General features: G+C 39.1%; 1 protein-coding gene across 2 annotated transcripts in view; it reads left to right on the top strand.

The window, feature by feature from the left end:
• The window catches only part of PKIB (cAMP-dependent protein kinase inhibitor beta), a 112,235-nt gene extending 98,870 nt beyond the window's left edge, over positions 1-13,365 (top strand). For both annotated transcript variants that reach the window (XM_068550814.1, XM_068550813.1), the window contains 2 exons: positions 7,051-7,227; positions 12,380-13,365. In XM_068550814.1, the coding sequence (XP_068406915.1) occupies positions 7,059-7,227; positions 12,380-12,447 (237 nt within the window). In that variant the 5' untranslated portion in view covers positions 7,051-7,058 and the 3' untranslated portion in view covers positions 12,448-13,365. The remainder of the gene's footprint in view (positions 1-7,050; positions 7,228-12,379) is intronic.
• The last annotated feature ends 7,265 nt before the right edge of the window (positions 13,366-20,630 follow it).

Here is a 20,630-nt window from a genome sequence, read left to right as displayed (position 1 = left end):
ACTGACTTCAGGTTGGCAAGTCTGTTCACAATTAGCAGACATCTGGTCTTGTCCAAAGCTCCATGAGACATTTGGTCCATGTCTAAATATCCTTGAAATGTAGTCCTATACAGACCATCCATGAGCATATTTGGTCCATGCCAAATGGTTTTGGACATGACCAAATATCAAGGACCTTTTGGTGTGGACCAAATAAATGTCTCCATGGATGTTTTGGAAAGGACCAAATATGAACAAATATCAAGGACCTTTTGGTGTAGAACAAATGTCTTAACGGATGTTTCAGACAGGATTGAGTGGTCCTGCATGCAAGGCTGTTGACAGTTTAATGTATATGGATCTTGTCCAGAGAGGACTGGTGTCTGGCGAGTATAACTATCCAGACGCCCTGGATGAGGGTGGTTCTATAAGAGTTTGTGCTTTAACTACTGTTCTGCATATGACTATCAGTGTTACTTACACCTGCAAGGCATTGTATTTGCCAAAGTCCACAGCCTGCCTCCAAAGCTATTTTAATGTTAATGTAACAAATTTCATTTTAATATTTAATAATTGAACTTTCAGCTTTTGTTAAGAATATTAATAATTAAAAGCACCTTCACAGGCTATGTTTGCCTGCTCATAATTTATAGGTGTCAGCTGTTAATTAAACTTTTATTGAATTTTTTAGACAATTATGTCCCAGTCCATGTACCAGGCAGAGGGATACAAAGCCATCTCTACTGTGACCACATTGGTCAGAGTCAACTTCCCCTTCTCTCCTTCCTACTGATGTCATCAAAAGTCACTTGACATTTAAAAACCACCGTCTTATTAAAAGGGGAACCAACTTCTCGGGGTCCTGTGTTCACGGTGAGACAGGAAGGGTGCAAACAGACCACATGAACCTCAAAATTGTATGATTTTCCCTCCAGTGCAAAACTTGGGCTTCTGTGAGCTTGGAGAGTCTTTGTGCCCCTTTCGAAATATAGGAACACTTTGTGTCCAAGAGTGGTTGGAAAGGGCCAAGATAAGAAGTGGCTGGTCTGAGAGCAGCCTCTCACTGGCACTTGCTTACTCATTCTCTGGGACCCTACTCAGAGGCTGTTTTCCCATGAAGTCTGGCCTCCTTCTCTCCTGTGGAGTTAACCACTCCTCCTCTGTGCCTGTGGAGGAGCTGCCTGCCATGCCGCTGTCCCAGGTCTTCAGGTGGGGCGGGGGAGTCCTTACTGATTGTGGCAAATCTCATAGTGACTGTGACTCCCACGCTCAAGGGGGTTGCATGGTTTGCTGCAGTTAATCTTTTTCATCCATAGCCACGTCAGCCTATATTTTTATTCTAAGTGGCCCTGTCTTAGTCTAGCAAGTGTCATTGTGCGGGAAAGGTACTCAGATTTGTTTACTGCTTTACTTGGAAGATTATGGGAAAACGAGTTTGACTTTGCATTTTGAATTTTATAGGTTTAAGCTGTCAAAAATTCTCTGTGATAAAAATAGCTTCCATGTACATATCAATATGTGTTGGAAGAATCTGTAATATTAGCAAGCAAGAACCTAAGCACGGAAAAAAAAGTGTGTCAGCAGGCAAAAGTTAGGATTCCCTTTGGCTTGTACTTGAGGCACAGAAATTTGGAGGAATTTTTAAAAAGAGAAAGGTCTCTAAGTTAAAAAAACAATTTTTATACATGTATACATTCCATGTAAGCTCTGTTTAGCCTAAAATTGTCTTGATACTGAGTTGAATAGGAGCTATGTTAAAGGATTCACATTTTAGAGGTGGATACTTTTACTTTATTTCCAAAGAATAAGATTTAAGATCAAGAAAGGTAACTGAAAAGACCAGAATGTGTTTGATTTCACCAGACTATGGGTTCCTCTCTGTAGCTTGTGAGCCTAGCACAGGACCTGGCACGTAATAATTTAGTAGGAGCTTGATAAATGTTGACTGGATGAATAAATAATTATCTGTGTTCGTTGGTCCACATTAAGAAGCAACTGTTATAGTTCTTTTACCTTGTTTGGAAGAGGTTTGTATATTCCGAAACAGAAAATCAAACCAGAGAAATCTAGCATAAGTTATTAAGATTTTGAAAGCTGGGGAGAGACAGATGATATATTTGGTTATCAGCTGAGACCAGTGTATGTCTCCCTCCCTCTCTTTCTGTCTTTTGGCAAGAAAAGCACTGACTTTCCAAAATACATGTTCTTCCTTTGTTTGTTTAGTTTAAGTGTTTTCTCAGATAGCCTGACTCATACTCCCAGAGAACTGATTTAGAGGGTAAAGAGTTTATTCCAAGTCCTACATGCAGAATGAGTAGTGGTTTCACTGAGGAGGACGAGGTGACTGACATGGATGCAGAGATTAGAAAAAAAGGTATCCGCCTCCTTGTGGTCTGGGCTTCGAATAATGAAGTTTGAGAAAAGAATGAGTGTGAGCTAAGAAGATGGACCGTGTCAGTTGAAAGGGAAGGAGGTTGCAAAAATTTCTCTTTGTTTATAATTATGCTTATAACATAGTAACATACTCCTAGCAGGCAATTTTCAGCCCACTGGAAGCTGACTAGTGCTTTCTTTATATATAAATATATATATTCCTCCAGTGCTCCATTTAGCTTGAACGTCTTTGTCTTCTTCAGCTATGCTGGTGTTGCATTTTCATATTTTGGAGACTGCAAAGATCCTGGCATGTGTGTAGATGTGGCTGTGTCATGGTATTTTGTTAAGGCATCCTGAAAATTGTGTATTTTCGGTAGAGAAGAAAGTGTGTCCCAGGCATTTGTAAATCACATTATCTTGCTATGGGCCGTGCAAGGACTTCTGTGAAATCTCCCAATGTCCAAATGGTTTCAGCTCCTGTAAGCAGCCACAGTTGACAAAGCAGAACTCATACAGATTCCACTGCTAATTCTGTAGAAGAAAAAGAGGAAGAGTTGCTAGTGAGTCAACTGCCTTGGTTAGCAAGCATAGACACAATTAGCTTTAGGCCCAGAAAATTGAAAGAACATGGAAGTTAATCTCTCTTTTGTTCTCTTAGTAGTGTTTCCTCATCTTTCTATGGGTTATATATTTTTTTAAATGTCACAAAGCATTGAAGAGAGCAATTCTCTCTACTTTATATGTATGTATGTATATGTATATATATGTATATATATCTATACATAAAATATGTGTGTGTATATATATTGACTGCATATGCAATCAGTGTTGCATAGGATAATAACAATAGACAAGTAGGACGGCTAGTTGGGGTAGTGAGAGACTTTCACTTGAAGATATACTCTTTTGGGTAAAATTATCAAAATGTTACTTTAGAGACATTCGGTGTTCGAATACCTGTGTATTCATAATTTTGCCAGGTGAATGTGTTTCAAGTCCTTTATTATTTTAACACATTATTACAAGTTAAAATATGTAAGGAGATACCAACAGTGGTGAGTATTCTCCTTGTTCTCTCTTAAATTCCCAACTAGAATTTTTATTCTTTTTACGAAGTTGAGATTACATTACATTCATTACTTTTTCTCTTTTCCCCTCATGCTGTAAATATTTCTTTTTAAACTTGCTTTATTTCACAGTGTGTCAAGAACATATCTCAGTAAGTAGATCTGACGGGATCTAACACATTCTTTTTAAGAGCCATATAAAATTCCATAATATAATATATATGGTTTATTCAGTCATTCCTTTCCTGATGGACTTCCAGATTATTTCTAGAGCTGCAATTAACTTTCTTACCAGGGGATTAAAAGAGCCCAGTTGAGAATCACCCTGTGCATTCAGACTCTCTTCCCAGTGATCTCTAAGTCACCGGCACATTCTGTCGGGAAGATCAGATGACTTCACTACAGAAAGCTCCCTGTCCCTACAGCCCTGTAGGGCTGGGCTGGGCAAACTACCCATCTTGTGGTGGAGCCTGACATCCTGGTCACTCAGCATCAGTGACAGGCTCTGAAAGGAAGATGGTGCCTAATGAGAGTTTGGAAAAGGACCAAGGAAAGCTCTGGAGTAAAGTAACCTGTTGCTTGACCTCCCTGCATATCCAGTTTTGTTTTGATCTTAAAATGATAATTAATGAGTATAATGTTGACAAACTTTTAGATGGCTTGTGATGGTCTTGTTTTCTAACACCAATCAACAAAAAAGGACTCATTTAGAAAGCCTAGGCCAGAAATAATAGTATAAAGGCAAAAGCAAAAACTTTCAAGATAGGAGCCAATAGCAAAGAAAAAACTTGGAGCCCAGAATGTCTTCTTCCATGTTGATGGCCCACTCTACAGGCCACCTTTTGGAAGTTTTCTGTCAATGTGCAAATTGTAACTCAGTACTCCTTTGACATATCCCATTTTGCTAAACATAAAATATATAGCATTTAAGTATTTTAAAGAGTGTATCTTAATAATCTTATATCTATTGTTATCTTCAGTTTTATGATTTTGGACTATCAGGACAGTAATAATCAAGGTATTCGTGGAGCTTCTCCTCCAAGCTTAGCATAGTTAACTTCTTTGCAATTATACAGGAAGATGCTTCACAGAAATAAACACTTCATCATGGCCATGGCTTTTGATGTGATGTTAATTGGCTGGGGACAGAATGGGGGCCTGCAAATGGGGTCTGTTTCCAAACTGGTGTCAAATACTCCTCATGAGCTGTAGAGAAGCGGTCTCTAATTGAGATTTGTGTGTCATGGGGAGTAGTGCGGGGGGCTCACAGATAACCAAGCGTTCAAGCCAGAGAGGAATACCTATGAAAAGGCAGGGAATTTCTTTCTTTTTCACACACACATATATATATACGGTTGACCCTTAAACAACATGGAGGTTGGGGCACCGACTTCCGTACAGCCAAAAACCTGTGTATAACTTTACAATCCAACCTCCATATCTGCAGTTCTCTGGATTCAACCAACTGTGGATTGTGTAGCACTGTAGTACATGTTAACTGAAAAAAATCCACATATAAGTGGGCTTGTGCAGTTTAAACTGGTATCATTCAAGGGTCAGCTGTATATAATTTTTTCTATTTAAAAAGTAATGAAGGGCAGAATCTGAAGTAGCTGTTGTTTGGCTGTCTGTATGTATCACCAGGATTTAGAAAGATAGTTTTGTGGTAATCCATGTCATCTTGCTTTCAGAGTGAACTGAAACTGGATTTGCATCCTTGTGTGCTAAGTTAGCAGTTGTTCAACTTAAAATAAGTCACTTCACCTTTCTGAGCCCCAGTTACCACACCCATGTAGTGAGGGTTATTTCTCACTACCTCACAAGGATTATTGGGAGGTTTATCTGAGATAATAGATATGAAAGTGTTCATGTAGTATTGAATAAATTCTGGTTTCCCTTTTAAAAAACTCAAGAGGTCTTTCAAGAGGAAGGTGTTTCTTGTTAGGACTAAAGGGGATACATAGGAGGTGGTGGCGTAAATAAAACTTAATGAGAAATGAACAGCGATGCTGGTAATCGAACATATGGTTTTATAGTTACAAAGAGTTTCCATGTTCTTTATCGCATTTGTTCTTCACTAGAATTCTGTGAATCAGTCAGGCTAATGTTTATATCCATTATCTAGGGGAGGAACTGTGACTCGGAGAAATTAACCAGTGTCACCTTGCAAGCCTGTAATGGAGTGTTCTTTTTGACTAATAGTCCAGTGCTCTTTACTTTATATTGTCAATGCCAGACAATTGGCAAATACTCAACAGGTAGGAGTCCAAAATTATGTCTGAAAATCTAGCATTGTTCTCAAATTGTCCATGATTCCTGGAAAGATAAGACCATCTGGGGAAGTAGCCTAGACCCTACTCCTGGACTCCCACACTAAGCTTGATGTGCATTTCTTGGTTGCTATGGACCAAAGAAATTGTCTTTCTAATATCAAATGCACCATATTTTGTGACTGTTTCACTTCATTTTTAGCATTTCCTGAATTGCAGTTAACTGATTGGAAAGCACTCCCTTCTAACTGAGGTGAAAACTTTGGTTTGCTTCGTGTAGGCCAAGGTTCATATATTTCGGCCCTCAAGTACCACAGATGAGTATCTCCATCTCTTGGTTGATACTCAGCACATTCTGTGTTATGATGTTACCTATCCTTGTATGTATACCTTTTTTCTCCCCTTGGAGAGTACAAGTCCCCTAAAAAAGGAGAGTAAATCATTCCTCTGTACTCTCAAGGCCCAGCTGAGAGCCTAGCATTTAATGGGTTCTCAAAAAAAAAAAAAAAAAAAAAAGATTGCTGCTGCTTTTGAGATACTCTTCAGTGTTGACTTCTTAGGAAAGATTCATTAGAAAACATCATATGAAAGAGAGGGCTAGTTTTAGAATAAGCAATGTCTGCTACCTCCCTCGCTGTATAGTGAATGGTCTCTTGAGAATTCTTTCACAGAGAGAGACAATTGCTAGGAAGATAAAGGATGCTTAGAAAAGCACTAGTTATTACCATGTCCACTTGAAGGCAAGAAAAGGTAACACTGGTTCTACTCTCCCAAACACAGACATGAGTCTATTGAAAATTAGGTCTGAGACTAGAGCAGAGAGAAATACACAGCTGCCACTGGGGTAAAAAGCCTTTGAGATAAAGTTGAAATTCTTATTTCTAAAGAGTAAGAGAAAAGTGTGTTTTGTTTGGTCCTTACAAATTATAGTGATTTGGTTTCAGCCTAAGCAAGCACTACAAGCAAATACTGGCAGGCAGAGTCTCCACAGGAGTGGCCAAGCAAGTCAGTTTGCATTTCATTCCAAGCCCTCATTTGGCTGATCCATCCATAGAAAAGCAGAATAAAAGGCAAGAAATTACTGCACCCTAAAGCATCCAAGTGGCTCCTTCGGCTCTGAGGTTATTTATAGCAATCTGGCTCACACTGAGGCCTTCCTGCTTTATTCAGCGAGGGTACAAAAGTGCAGATAGAAGCTCCAGGACCTTAACATAGACATAGATGCAGGGTACGATCAGTGATTAGATATTCAAGGCTTCTGTGTTGTTGATGTAGCCATGCCTTTTAACCACCACCAGTGTGAACACGGACCTTGGACTAGGCTCATCCCCTTCTTCATGTGCACATTCTATTTGTAGATGTTGCTATGAGGACAGATTCATCAAAAATGACGGATGTGGAGCCTGTGGTCAACAATTTTGCATCATCAGCAAGGGCAGGCCGCCGGAATGCTCTAGCAGACATCCAGGGTTCAGCTGCCACGGGCGGAACCTCGGAGTTGCCCCTCAAACCGGAGGTCCTCTCCGGGAAGGAAGGTAACACTCAAAATCCTCTTAAAATCAGCAGCATTTCTCTCTTCTTCATCCTTCCCTCTGGAACAAGTCTCCCTTTTAACTAGTTAAGCTTGTTCACTAAAGCTTCTCAGCTTTTGTTTAAAGCTAAGTAGATTTTTTTTCAGCCTTTCTAAAAGTGGACTTTTCCTCGTATTATCTCCTAGATTAAATGTGGAAACTGAACATTTATTTATTCGTTGGATGTGTATAGTTATGCACAGTGCTAATGATTGGGAATACAAACGTGAACAAATATAATCCATTCCTTCAAACAGCTTACAAAATTTCTTGAGAAGCTCTCAGAAATAAAGTAATTTTTCTTCTGCCATCCATTGGCAAATCACTTTGGAAGCTTCTGCTTCATTGTAGTATTCTACAAGCTCTTCTATTTCTCATAGCTAAGAATAGGTTTATTATCAACTAGAGATGGGAACTTTAAAAGTTGATCATTCTTTAATCAGTAGAAAAAGTTGAATTCAGAAAAAACGAGAGCTATCAAACCAATGAAGGAAAATCTTGGGTCTTTTACCCTGTTGCTTACATACAGTTCATAAAGCTTCCAGCGTTTAGTCTTGTGAAAATAAATATAATAACACTTACAGTAAAGTGTTGAGTCCCTTCACTTAAAAACATTCAAATAGCTTAAAGAAAGTTTTAGTACCAAGTCATTACCAACATACCTGTGCTTTGCACCCCATTTTAGACTTCAAAGTGGACTCCAGTGTGTGTGTAGAAATTTATTCCTGGTGGCAATGAGGCAAGAGAGAGCTGGAAGCTTCTGCACCTCTACCCTATTCATGTGAGCCCTAGACGAGGGCTCTTAGTTCTTTGCCTCAGGAGGTGACTTTCTACCTGGTAAAATTACAAATGTTCCTGGTATGATCTTTATGAAATACTTATATCCTTGTTAAGCCAGGGACTGTGGCCTAACCTTGGAGTCCCACGGTTAATTCACCTTTTTCTAAAAATCATTGTATGTATCATAAAGGGTACTAAAGTAATAGTAAAAAAGTATACACGTTCACGTAAACTATCATAAGATAAAAGAAAAGATGGAGGAAATGAAAGAAGAGGAATAAAAATATGTGTAATGTTTTTGGCCTTTTAAGTTAAAAAATGTAATCTGATTATCAGGGCATGATATTGCTGTTGAAGAGCCATCCTCAACTAGCGAGGTAGAGAAGATAAGCTACTTGTTCATGTAACAGGCCTAATTAAAGTTGATAGCCCCTAAACACACACACAGGCCTAATTAAAGTTGATAGCCCCTAAACACACACACACAATAACCTTAATGCTTATTGACATTATTTAGTTAAACAAAAGAGAACAAATACACTGTAAGAAAGTTAGTAGTGTCTTCATTTTATGTTGTTCACTGAAGAGACCATTATCTGAAAGAATATTGTTTCTATTTTTATATTTTCCTTTAAATCATTTTGAAATAAAGTTGATGGTATTAACTAAGAAACTCAAAATGTTAAAAGTGAATCCACATAGTAACACCGGATGTTAAAGAATACACAAAAGGAAGTAAGTTTATATAGGTAGATGGCATAGACAATGTTTCACTAACAAAGCTATACATAAATAGCTTTAAGGTCTATCTTCTTTTTTTATTAGCTAAGTATAGACATTAAGGATTTAAAATGAATAGTTTTCAATTGCTAATAGCAGCAAAAATCTAGGACCTATCTCAGACATTATGATTTCAATGTTTTAGTCATTTAAAAATAGAAATTCTGGGACAGATCTGCAAGTTTCCCTCAGATCAATCCTCTTTCGTTTTTGTTTTTTGGTATTCTTAAGTGGGAAGAAATCTAGGATCTCAGACATCCTGCATCCTGCGTGAAATTAACCTGCCTGAAATCTTCCTAGTTTATAATCCGTCTTAATCTATCCCTTACAAATTGATAACCATGGTAGGGAGGACAATGATGCCCTGTAAGATATCAGCAAGAGGTGACAGAGGGTGGCAGCTTAGGAAACTGTAAATGTCACAAAGGGCCTTTCTTACCTCCCACCATCACTAACTATTCATTTGATCCACCATTCAACTTAGTGCCAAGTGCTAGGCACCATTCTAAAAACCGGCCATATAGTAGTGAATAAGACAGACATAAACTCTTACTGTTATGCATCTTATATTCCAATGGGAGAGTTAGAGTGTAAACAAATAAATATGTAAGTCAACAGTGATATGTTCTATCAGAGAATTAAAATAGGATGCTGCGTTAGAGAGTTACTGGGTGGCTACCTTAGACTGAGAAATTCCAGATGTCCTAACTGAAATCTGAATGGCAACAGTATGTTTTGAATAACAACTGAATGGTCCAGGCACAGGAAAATCAGAGGGAAGAGCATTCTTTGCAGAAGGAGCAGCTTGTAAAAAGCTCTTAGAGTGGAACAAGGTGGACGTGTCAAGAAGCATAAAATCTGGCCACCACGGCTCGGGGGCAGTGGGTAAGAGGGAGAGTGGTAGAGATGACACTGGAGAGGAGGCAAGGACTAGATCTCTTAGGGCTTCAGAAACCTGGATGAATAAAGAGGATATTATTCTAAACGTGAGGGTTTTCAGCAGGGGAGTGATGTTCATGTTTGAATATCCACTTTGTTATGTGGAGAATGGATTGTAGAAGAGAAATAATGGATATAGTTGAGTTAGGAGGTGCAATCCCCATTAGGAAATGTTTTGGGGCCAAATTAAACATTCAGACTCATAAGACCACATCTGGTGCCAGTCTGCTCAGAAGTATACAGGTTTAGAAACACAGCAGGCCAGAAGGGCTGCATTACACCATCTCCTTCTGTGGAGGTCCTTGCAGCGATCCACATAAGCAGTCCTGGGGGCCAGTCTCTATGCACCTGCACCCCACCACTCACTGAGAACTCAGGTGCAAGGGGACAAGATCTGCACCAATGGGGGCAACGGGTTAGAAGCCCCATGTCCCATGGGGGCTAATACTTTGTAACAAGTCCTTGGGCACTGCTTCCTGACTTCTCTGCAAGGGACATGCTCAGTTATAAGTGTCATGGCATTTATGGAATCCCAATGCTATGGTTTCCTACCAAGTATTTACAGTTATCATATAGTTTCTCTCAGTACAGTTGTACTTTACCATTTGGGTCATTTTTACCATACGCTTAGTAACCAGGCTGACAGTCCACCTGAATCCGGTTCCCAGGGTAACAGAGCTAGAAAATTAACCCCAAGTCAAATTTGTCCTTAGAGAAGGATAAAGGGCTTTGTTGACTTTACCTGTGGGACAGTTGCAGTAGTCCAGTGAAAGACGATGGCTCTGAGTAGGCAGTGAAGATGGAGAAAGGTGGGTGGATTCGGGATATATTTTATAGGCAGAATTCATAGGACTTGCTGATGAATTGGAGGTGGTGGAGATGACTACAAGTAATGAAGAAGAGAAATGGAGGATAATTCCTGGAGCAGCAGGGTAGATGGTGATGCCATATACTGAGAAGGGCCAGCATGGAAGAAAAGCAATTTTGAGGGTTAGAGGAGTGATATCTGCTTGCTGCATATTCCATCTAAGAGGCCTATGAGACATCCAAAGGCTGTCAGCTCTACTTTCAAAATTGGTTCAGAAATCTGCCATTTTCTCCTTCAAAGATCTAGTCTCTTGGTACCTCTCCGACCCCATTTTCCGTCCTTTCTTTCTCTGCACAGTCCCAATTGCAGTTCTTCCTGCACACTGCTGCCTTTGACCTTGACGTTTTCTCTTCTTGGAATGCTCTCCTCCCTGCTACCCAACTAGCTAACTCCCTCACCTGCTCATGTCTTTACTCACATGACCCCTTCTCAGTGAGGCATTCCCAGCCAACCCTATCTAAAATTGTAACCTCCAGGCCCCAAGACTTCTTGACAATTCCTGATCTGTAATTTCCTCTGTAGCACTTCTCACTTCCCTCATGCCACTCATTTTACTTATTTTAATTATTGTCCATATTCCTCACAAGAAGTTCCCTGAGATCTGGAATGTATGTTTGTTTGTTTGTTTTGTTTTTTCACTGCTTGGTACATAGTGCTTGAAAGTTGAAGAACTGAATGGCCTATCAGATTTCTTTTCAAAGATGCCATTGATGATTTTGGCAGGACCCATTTTGCGGAAGTAGTAGAAACAATAGTTTTGTTTTAAAATGATGACAGCAAAAGATATAATATATTTTAAAGGATAAAAGAAAAGCCAGTAAGTGGAGGAATTGAAGTCGAAAGAAGGCCTTTGTTAGTCTGAAGATGGTAGTGACTTGAGGAAATGAAGGAGCCAGGAGAAAGAGCAAAAGTCAGATGAAATGCAGGGATGAGAGATGATCTTGAGAGTGCTGTTGAGGCAGAAATGGATAAGATCCTGCATTATGAAGAAATTAGACCTGGACAGTAGGAGCAGCACCAGGGCCAGCTACAAGGGCGTGCTGGGCGGGCAGCTGCACAGGGCCTCGGGCTCATACGCGGCTCGCCCTTGGTTTTGTTCTACTCTTGCTGCCTTGATATTTTCCATATTTTTTGAATAAGGGGCGCTGTGTTTTCACTTTGCACTAGGTTCCAACAACTTACGTAGTCAGTCCTGAGGAGCACATCTTCCATTGTAACCTGGGCAGAAGGAAAAAGTCGAGACTGCAGGGGATTTTAGAGGTTTGGTGGCAGAAAGTTGAGCTTGTGTGATCTGATGGTTTGACTTTTTTTCCTGGAAGTAGAAAGTGCGATTAAGTCCTAACAGCAAAGGAGATAAAAAGTGTGAGGAAGCTAGAGAGAGTGTGATCCAACGTCGAGAGATGGGGAAGGGCAAGGTCAGTCAGTCTGCATCCAAATTGTGGCTCTGTCACTTACTAGCTCGGTGACTTTGGGCAAGTCACTTAACCTGTTTATGCTTCAGTAAACTAATCTATAAATGGGGATTGTAATAATACCTTTGAAGACCACCTGGCACATAATAATTCTGGAGAATAGGAGAGAAAGGTAACTAAGAGACAGACCCATATCTGCAATGACGGCAAAGTATGTCCTCATCAAGTAGAAAATGACTAGGGTGCATAAAGGAAAAACCAACTGTTTCATTCCACTATAATACAAAGTAGATTTCAGTGTATTCTCTATATGATGGAAAATTATTTGTTTTTTTAGATGTGAAAAAGAAAGATAAAGAAACAGCACAAGACCAATTGGAAAAGCCCAAAGATGAAGGAAAATGAAGGCTCATTACCTATCAAAAGTGCTGAATTTCTGCACATTGAAAGACTTAGTGGCTCTGCTTTCCTGAGATGTTTGATCTGGTAGTAACTATGGTAACATTGCTGCCCTAAGCAACATGTGTGTACTAGATAATTTTGTTGCGACGCTACTCACTTGGATTGCAACCATGATGTCCAGTGTAGGTTATTAAAAGGCAGATTACTTCCGAATTGCACCCAAGAGAGAGGTTAAGAGTGCATGGTCACTTAAATACATATCATTGTCTATAAACCCAACAAAATCCAACGTTCTCTTTTGGATTTCTTTAGCCAGATATATTTTTAATTCCATTTTTATAGTGATGGGTAAACCATTTCTTGGTGAATATCAGCCAAACACTATTAATTTAAAACTTAATGGGATTTGTAGGAAATTGTGGTTTTGGTGAGAAAGAATGACAGAATAGTAAAAAATGCATCAGTAAAAGTATGTTTGTTTTCATCTAAAAATGCACCATTTTTTTCTCAAACCTTAAAAAGATTTGGAAAAATAGTAAAATTTGACAACTCAGACATCTCTAGGAAGTTTTTGTTTGATGTATTTTGCTTCTAGTCTCTGCATACTGATTTTTCATGTGGACTCTTAAAATGGAAAATTTGTGATGAGTAGTTTATATGGAATATGCCTATTAAATGAATCTCACGATCTTCCTTAACTTCGGTGTGTGTGTGTGCGCATATATTTTTCTTTAATGTGAATTACACAAAACACTTTACTAGTTGCTTTATACTGTCCTTTCTTATTGTTAGGGCTTTTGTGTATGTGACTTGTTTCTAAAATAATTTCCTCAGGAATGCAGACATTAATTTTTATATCTTTCCTAAACTAGCTAACATAATAGTAAGCACTTAAGTATTTAGTGAATGGTGTAGGTAGAAATAGCAAAATACTTGCTTTTAATATTTATTTAAGTATATATTTTAAAAGGAATGAAACCAAAGCCAAAGCTTGAGTAAATTTTGATTTGTTCTACATTTTAGGAAAATCATAGAATTCTGAATTTTTAAAGAAAATCTGACTAATGAATTTATTTTTATTTTCAGATATATATGCATGCCATATTTTATTTGATTGTTGATTTAGGCCATGTCTGTATACAGTAATCAAATAAACTCTTTCACTATTAAAGAAACTTCTTACTGACACAAGGCTTCTTCATTTTCTCTCCTATAGTATAACAGGTGAAAAACAGTGACACATTTTAACAAGGGAAGTTAATAGTCTTTGCCATGTAAAACACCTCCTGCTTCTCATTTCATTGACAAAGTTTATCTTTAAGTCTGAGAATTCACCAAAGGGGTAGATTTCAAAGAATCTTGTTATAAGTTCTTAAACATAAATTTTTCTTTAAAAAATAATCAAAAGTAATATTTTGGGTGTAGTACTAATTTAACATTCAATAAAATGTCTTATAGCCATTAAAATTAGGTTTCTGGAAGTTATTTAATGACATGCTATTATATAATCAGTATAAAGAAGAGTTAGGGTAGAGTTTTCAAGTTTGGGGAGAGTAACAATTTTGCCTTCTGGAGGACATTTGGTAACATCTGGAGACATTTCTTGGCTGCCACTAGTAGGGAGGGGGCCAGGGAGAGAAGATGCTACTGGCATCTAGTGGGCAGAGCCAGGGTTGCTGCTAAGCTGCTAAGCGTTCTTCAGTCCTGCAGGGCAGACCCTCACAGCGAAGAACTATCTAGCCACGAGTGTCAATAGTGCTGAGGCTGAAAAACCCTGGAATAGAGTGAAACTGTCAAGCACGTGGATTTTGGATTCAGATGACCTGGGTTTCAATTCTAGCTCTGCTACTCATTAGCTGTATGATCTTGGGCAATTTACATCATGTCTCTAAGTTTTATCCTCTTGGAATGGTATTAATAATAGTACATACTTTATAGGGTGAGTGGAAGTAGTAAATGCAATAGAATATGTAAGACACTTGGCTAATAATGTCTGGCAAAGAATAATTATTCAATAAATATTAGCTATCATCCTCATTGCTTTTATTCTAGATGTTTTTGCCATTGTTTTCTGGTAGTGGAGATGGTGGGCAGCTGGATTTGTTAACTTGGCTATCTTCTGCCTTCCTCTGTGATTTCACAAACATCCCCAATCTTAGGGCTGGGAGAAGACACTCTGATGGAAATTGACAATTCATGGTAATTACCACATTAGTGCCTATTCAGTTGTGCTAATGAGCCACTGACAGGTGATGAGTATTACCTTTTAACAATGAGTCACCTCCCTAGTGTTTTATGACAGTTACTGACAGAATTTTGATTCAGTATTTAAATGAGTAGTAACAGTGTTCCATGAAAATGTAGAAGAAAAAAAGTAACAGATCTTGAGTCATAGTATTTATCTCTCATTTGGAAGATATTTATCTCTCATTTAGAAGACCAGAAATGAAGCCATGTCACTCCTCGTCGTTGCTAGTAATGACATATATTCTTAATCATGTATATCCTGAATCACTTTTTCATCACAACACACATAAATGTCTCATTTTATACATGTAATATTTTGTATTACACAAGGTATCAGGCTTGTTGAATATTTGCCAACAAAAGGATTTTTTGGCTGAGAAGGAATCCAGACAAAGAAGAATGAGAGGTCAGTAGTACTTTAAAGACAAAATCGAATTTGCCAACCAACTTTAAAACAATCAACCTCTTTTAGAGAACCTATAGTATTTTGTCATAGCAAGTAGCCACTTTCAACAAAGCCCCTAGTTGGGGCTCATTAAAGAATGTCTTCATGCTCATTTTTGCTATTGTCTTTTTACAAGCCACTTGGCTTTAGTCAATAGCTATAAAGTCTTAATACTGTCAGAGAAACCAGGACAAAAGGGGGCAATAAAACTATAAAGGGACTATATGGAAACTTGACTCTACACATAGGAGGAGAAAGAGCAAAAACCATTCTGTGTCATGTGCCCGGAGATTGTGTGTGCGTGTGTGATCTGCACTGGAAAGGCTTGAACCTTCTCAGGATGTGAGTGACTACAGGGAGAAGCATCCTCTTTGCAAGAGGAAACACTGCGTTAGCTTTCAGCTTTGCCAGCTCAGATGGCTTGGGCAGCTTGGGCAGATGATGGTGGAGAGAGAGAGAGAAAAAGAACAGAGAGAGAGAACAAGAGGAAGAATTATCGAAGCATACTAGCCTGTTGCCTTATCTGTGGAACCTGGCACCTCAAGTTCAAATTACAGCTCTGCCATTTGTGCTCATGACTTTGGTTATTTTACTCTCTGTGTTTCAACTTCTTCACTGTATAAAATGGTGAATTATTATGAGAATTAAATGAGTGAATACTGGTAAATTGCTAAGGAAAGTGCCTGATACATAACAAAAGCTTATTATTAGTTATTATCATTATTAATTGCATGAGCATAAAGGGTGGTGGAGACTTCAAGGTGAACGCCCTAGGGGGTCTGTTGAGTCTTTCTGTGTTATTTACCAAAGTAGATTTTTCTGCTATTCCTTCACTCTCTTTTCTTTCCATGAGCAGTACCTCCTTAGCTAAAACTAGGACTGATTTATCAGAATGCACTCCAGTTTTTTCCAGAGTTACTGCTGATGACTCTCAGAACATCAAAAATCTGCAGCTATTTAAAAATGGAAGCACTGGCTCAAACAAAGGGCTAAAGAATGTATTGTTGCTACCTGTTAAAATCCTAGAACAGATTGAGCACACAGGAATGGGAAAAATTATCATTATAGCCATAGTTTGAGTGACCGGTGATTACTAAGCACCCTAGTAGATCCTTTTGAAGCTTCATAATAATAATCATACAAAATGGTTGTTAATGTTTCTTATTTTACAGATGAAGGAAATGGATTCAGGGAGTGCCTTTGGGAATTCACTCAAGTAAGAAAATGGCCACAGTGGTCTGGGATAGGGCTCTCAGAGCCAGGATATGCACTGCCTCTACTGCTCTAAATGGCCCCTTTGCCTCAGACCATCCCATCCACAACTCTTATTAAATTTGTCTGAATTCCACTTAGGATTCCTAAGAAAATTGAAAAGCTGTACATAGGCAGAAGACATTGATATCTTAGCACGAGCAATTTTATTTATTTGTTTGGCATGCATTCATTCAGTCACTCCTTCATGAATTCATATTTTACCTTTTTCCAGAAAAGATTTTATAGGGCAAGCACGATTACCATTTAATTTGCCACTAACTTGGGAGACCCTGAGGGAAAGGAAAATCGGTGAGGAGCCAGTGGCTCTGTAGGGTGGGAGGAAGTACCCGGAAATGAGGCAAAGGGGATAAAGCTGAACTGAAAAGAAGAGAGGCGCCATGCTCACACTTGATTCATTTCATGTTTGTGCTGGGGCTGGTCATGATTTTGAAGAGGGCACACTGACATTCTGTAGGACACACAAAAATAATCTGGCATGAACTAACTATAAGTATCTTAAAAGTAGGGCCACATAGGTGAATGAAATGACTTCCCTAGTTCCATGTAGATGCAGTTCAGAGGCTGAATAATATTTGGCAGTACTGATGGCAGAGAAGCCCCTAAAGTGCTAGATGGGGATGGGGATGGCTACAGAGGTCTTGGGAACCATTCTTCTCAGAGCTAGAAACTAGGAAAAAACTTTTGCCCCAACTTACAGTGTATGGAATTGACTTCAGCAGCTCTGTGAAGGCTCTCATGGTGCTTTAGATATGTTAGACATTCAAAATTCTTGTTTTATAATAAAATCTTCACCTAAATTGGATTTCTGTTAGTGGAAGGGATTTGCTTTTTAAATCTTTCCTTTCTTTGATATTTGAATATTGTGTAGAACAATAAGGAAAAAAAGCAGAGCGCTATCAGTCAAGAAATGTGGATTTGGTTCTAGGATTTTAACTTAAATTTAACCTAAATTGACTGTGGCCTCTAGGGAAATTATTTTCCTTTTTAATTTTCAGTTTTAGGAATTACTCAAAATTGACACTAGGTGGAGCCAGCATCACACCTCTTACGAATTTAACAAAAGTCAAATTTAATCAGGTTTCCTAAGGTTTTCAATTTGTTTGTTTTGTTTTGTTTTACCAATTCTGCTACTTGTATTGCTCAGGATTGTTGCAAAAATAAAATAAACCAACAGCAGCAAACAAAACCCACAGTATTTTAAACACGATTTTTTTCTAAGAGACAGTTTAGAACAGAAATTATAAGAAAAAGTGTGCTAATCCCTGGCTGATTGTTTAGGACACCTTATGCTCTTAGATACCAAAAGAGGGTGCTATAATACGTTTTAAAAATGCGCTTCTTAGAAATACAAAAACTACAACTTTTTCTTCTATGCAACAAAAAGTTCTTTTTTTCTGTATAACAGGGTTGACTGGATTTCTTTCTTTCTTTTTAAAATTTAAGATAGCCATGCACAAATGCTTTATTCATTAAAATAAAATAAAAAACAGTTCTCAATTCTCTACAATCTTAGATTAAAAGTTCACCTTTGATTTTTTTTTTTTTTCAAGTTAAAAGCACTGTTTTCAATTCTGACTTTGAGACTTTGAAAAGCCCCTAGCAGTAAATGGTATGTGAATGTGTGGCTATATTTTTGATTTAATTCAAAATATCTTCTATCACTTAACAGTTTCCCCCTCCACTTAGGAGAAAGGTGGGTCTCATGAAAACCAAATGAGGATTATCCTAGTGATTATTTCTGGTCTTCCAAGTGCAGGAAGGGAAATAGGGGAAACTTTCCCCACAAATCCCGCTGTCTGTTGTGTGGGAAAGTTGAGTGCACAAAGGAGATGCTGGCCAAATAGTCTTGGCAAGGAACCCGCTGGGGTAAGAGACCGTGAGCACAGCTTCTTGATATCCCTGGAGTGTTTTCACTGGACGCAAAGTTCCCCATTCAGTGATGGGCCACCTGTGGGTGAAGAGAGAGGAGGAGGGACAGATAATGCAGGAACAGCTAACACTTAATATGCATTAAAGACTGTGCCCAGTGCTTTATGTGTGTTTGTTTAATTCTAACCGTAGCCCTACATGTGAAAAAACAGGGCTGGAGGAGTTGTTGCCCAAGGTCACACTAGCCTAAGGTTTCAGAACAGACCTCCCCAAGATAAGCCACTTTGGCCTGTAAATTATTTTGAGCTAAAGGCCATGGAGACCCTATGGGTTCAAGAGGAATTACTGCCCCTCCCTTAACTCCCTAAAAGGATTTAAGTTGGGGATTTTTCTGAGAAAAAGAGTTTCTGAGAAAAAGAGATAAATTTTATCTAAGTGGCCCCATCTATATGGCAGGGCAAACATCTTATTATCCAACATCTGCTCTTCCTCATATGTCATGTGAATGACCCTCCGCTCCTTGGAAGCCCCGGGCCCCAATCCCATTCCCTAGCTCGGGATGGCATATAAACCTCATTTTACCTTCCTGTCTCTGACCCTCTCATGTACATGGAGTTCTGTACTTAATGAAATTTAATTTGATTTTCTCCTGTTAACGTCTCACATCAATTTAATTCTTAGACCAACCAGAAGAACGTAGAAGGGTAGAGGGGGTTTTCTTCCTCTCTGACACTAGTAAATGGCAAAGCCAAGTTTCAGACCAAAACAGGTTGAATCTAGAATCTGTGCTTTTACATATAACCTGTATCATCTCCCCAAATGAGAACACTTATACAGCGATTACTATATGCCAGACACTGTTACTGTTCTAAGTGTCTTACCCATATTAACTCTTTTAATTCTCACAACCCCATGATAGAGGTATTATTGTCCCTGTTTTATAGTTGAGGAAACAGGCACAGATCAGTTATAAGGTTAAAATGATGATTGAAGTTGAGGGTGTGCTCAAAGACAAGGCTTTAAGCCAGTCAATCAGCATGCTTAGCTGGTGCAGAATTCAGCTCTGACCCTCTTCCCCCTTCTCCTTTTCCTTGGGGTCCTCTTACTTCCATCGATGTTGCCCCCTTCAGGCTGCTCCCCGCCCCCAGCCTGCCACACCGCCTCTTTTTGGTGGCTTTGGTTTAATCATGGGGATGAGCTTCTTCTCTTCGTGCCTCTTGTCACTCCTTGGATTTAAAACAAATAGGACACTAAATGTAGAGAACAAGAAGCACTAACTTCCTCTGCACTGAGTGTAGCCCACCTGCTTCCCAGCTCCAGCCTGCCCTACACGGACGCCATCTTCCTACCAGGTTCCCACGGCCAAGATGGCCTTGGGTCTCCTCCTCTAATGTTTATCCTCCCTCCTGGTAATTAAATGAATGGTCCCATTCTTCCAGTGTGAACGCCTGCCTCCCTACAGCAATGGATGCTTAGGTGTTTGGCCAGGAGATAGTGTGTGTGTGGGGGGGGGGGAGGGGGGGCGGCACGAATTGCTCCATCAGAGTGCATAGACCCATAGAAAAAGAGGTTCTTTTCCATTCACAGATTTTTTTTTTTCAAATACAAGCGTTCTTTATTTCTTGGACTTTAGCTTTCTTATATGTAGAATAAAGTTATTGAAAAGTCTTTTAAATAATTCTAATTCTGATAGCCTCTGATTTTTGGACTCATTTTAAGAGGTATTTTGAGAGAACAAAACTGTCAGCAGTAGTGGCATATATATTTTAACTCACAAATTCATATTTTGTTTTGTTTTTAATTTTTTTCTGTGCTGCTTATTTCAGTTTTCTGGCTGAGAAGAGACAGACTGGCCATTGTGTGTGCAGTCTTCACAACTGCATACTCAACAAATGATTGATAATATAAATTATCAGTAATAAGTGAAGGAATGATCAGAATTTCTATAGCAAGTAATGCCATATAAAGCTTTCACTTAATTTAGTTCGGTTGAGTGGCTTCCAAAGCTGTCCTCACCCTCCCCTCACTGCTCCTTCGAGATATGGACATAGGCAGCTCCACATCGACACGTGTCCTGATGCATTACACGTCACGCTAGATAAGGAGCCACGCCATCTGAGTGGCTGGCGACCATAAGGACGTTCCTCTCCCTTTCTTAAGACTTTCACCCTTCTAAATAATCTCCCTGTTTCTCCTCACCCCACCTGATCCCTATTCTTAGATGTCTCTGGACTTAACCACATTTGACGTCTTTTGGCAACAATGGTCGAAAGAGAGAGGACAGAAAACCATCAGTGGCTGCCTTTCTGGGTGCTCTTGTAGAGTATCTACTTCCTCCCCGAATGCAGAG

The sequence above is a fragment of the Eschrichtius robustus genome, chromosome 9 (assembly GCF_028021215.1).
Source record: "Eschrichtius robustus isolate mEscRob2 chromosome 9, mEscRob2.pri, whole genome shotgun sequence".
Taxonomy (NCBI): Eukaryota; Metazoa; Chordata; class Mammalia; order Artiodactyla; family Eschrichtiidae; genus Eschrichtius; species Eschrichtius robustus.
The sequence above is the reverse complement of the archived record's forward strand: the minus strand, read 5'-3'. Positions and strand labels throughout refer to the sequence as shown.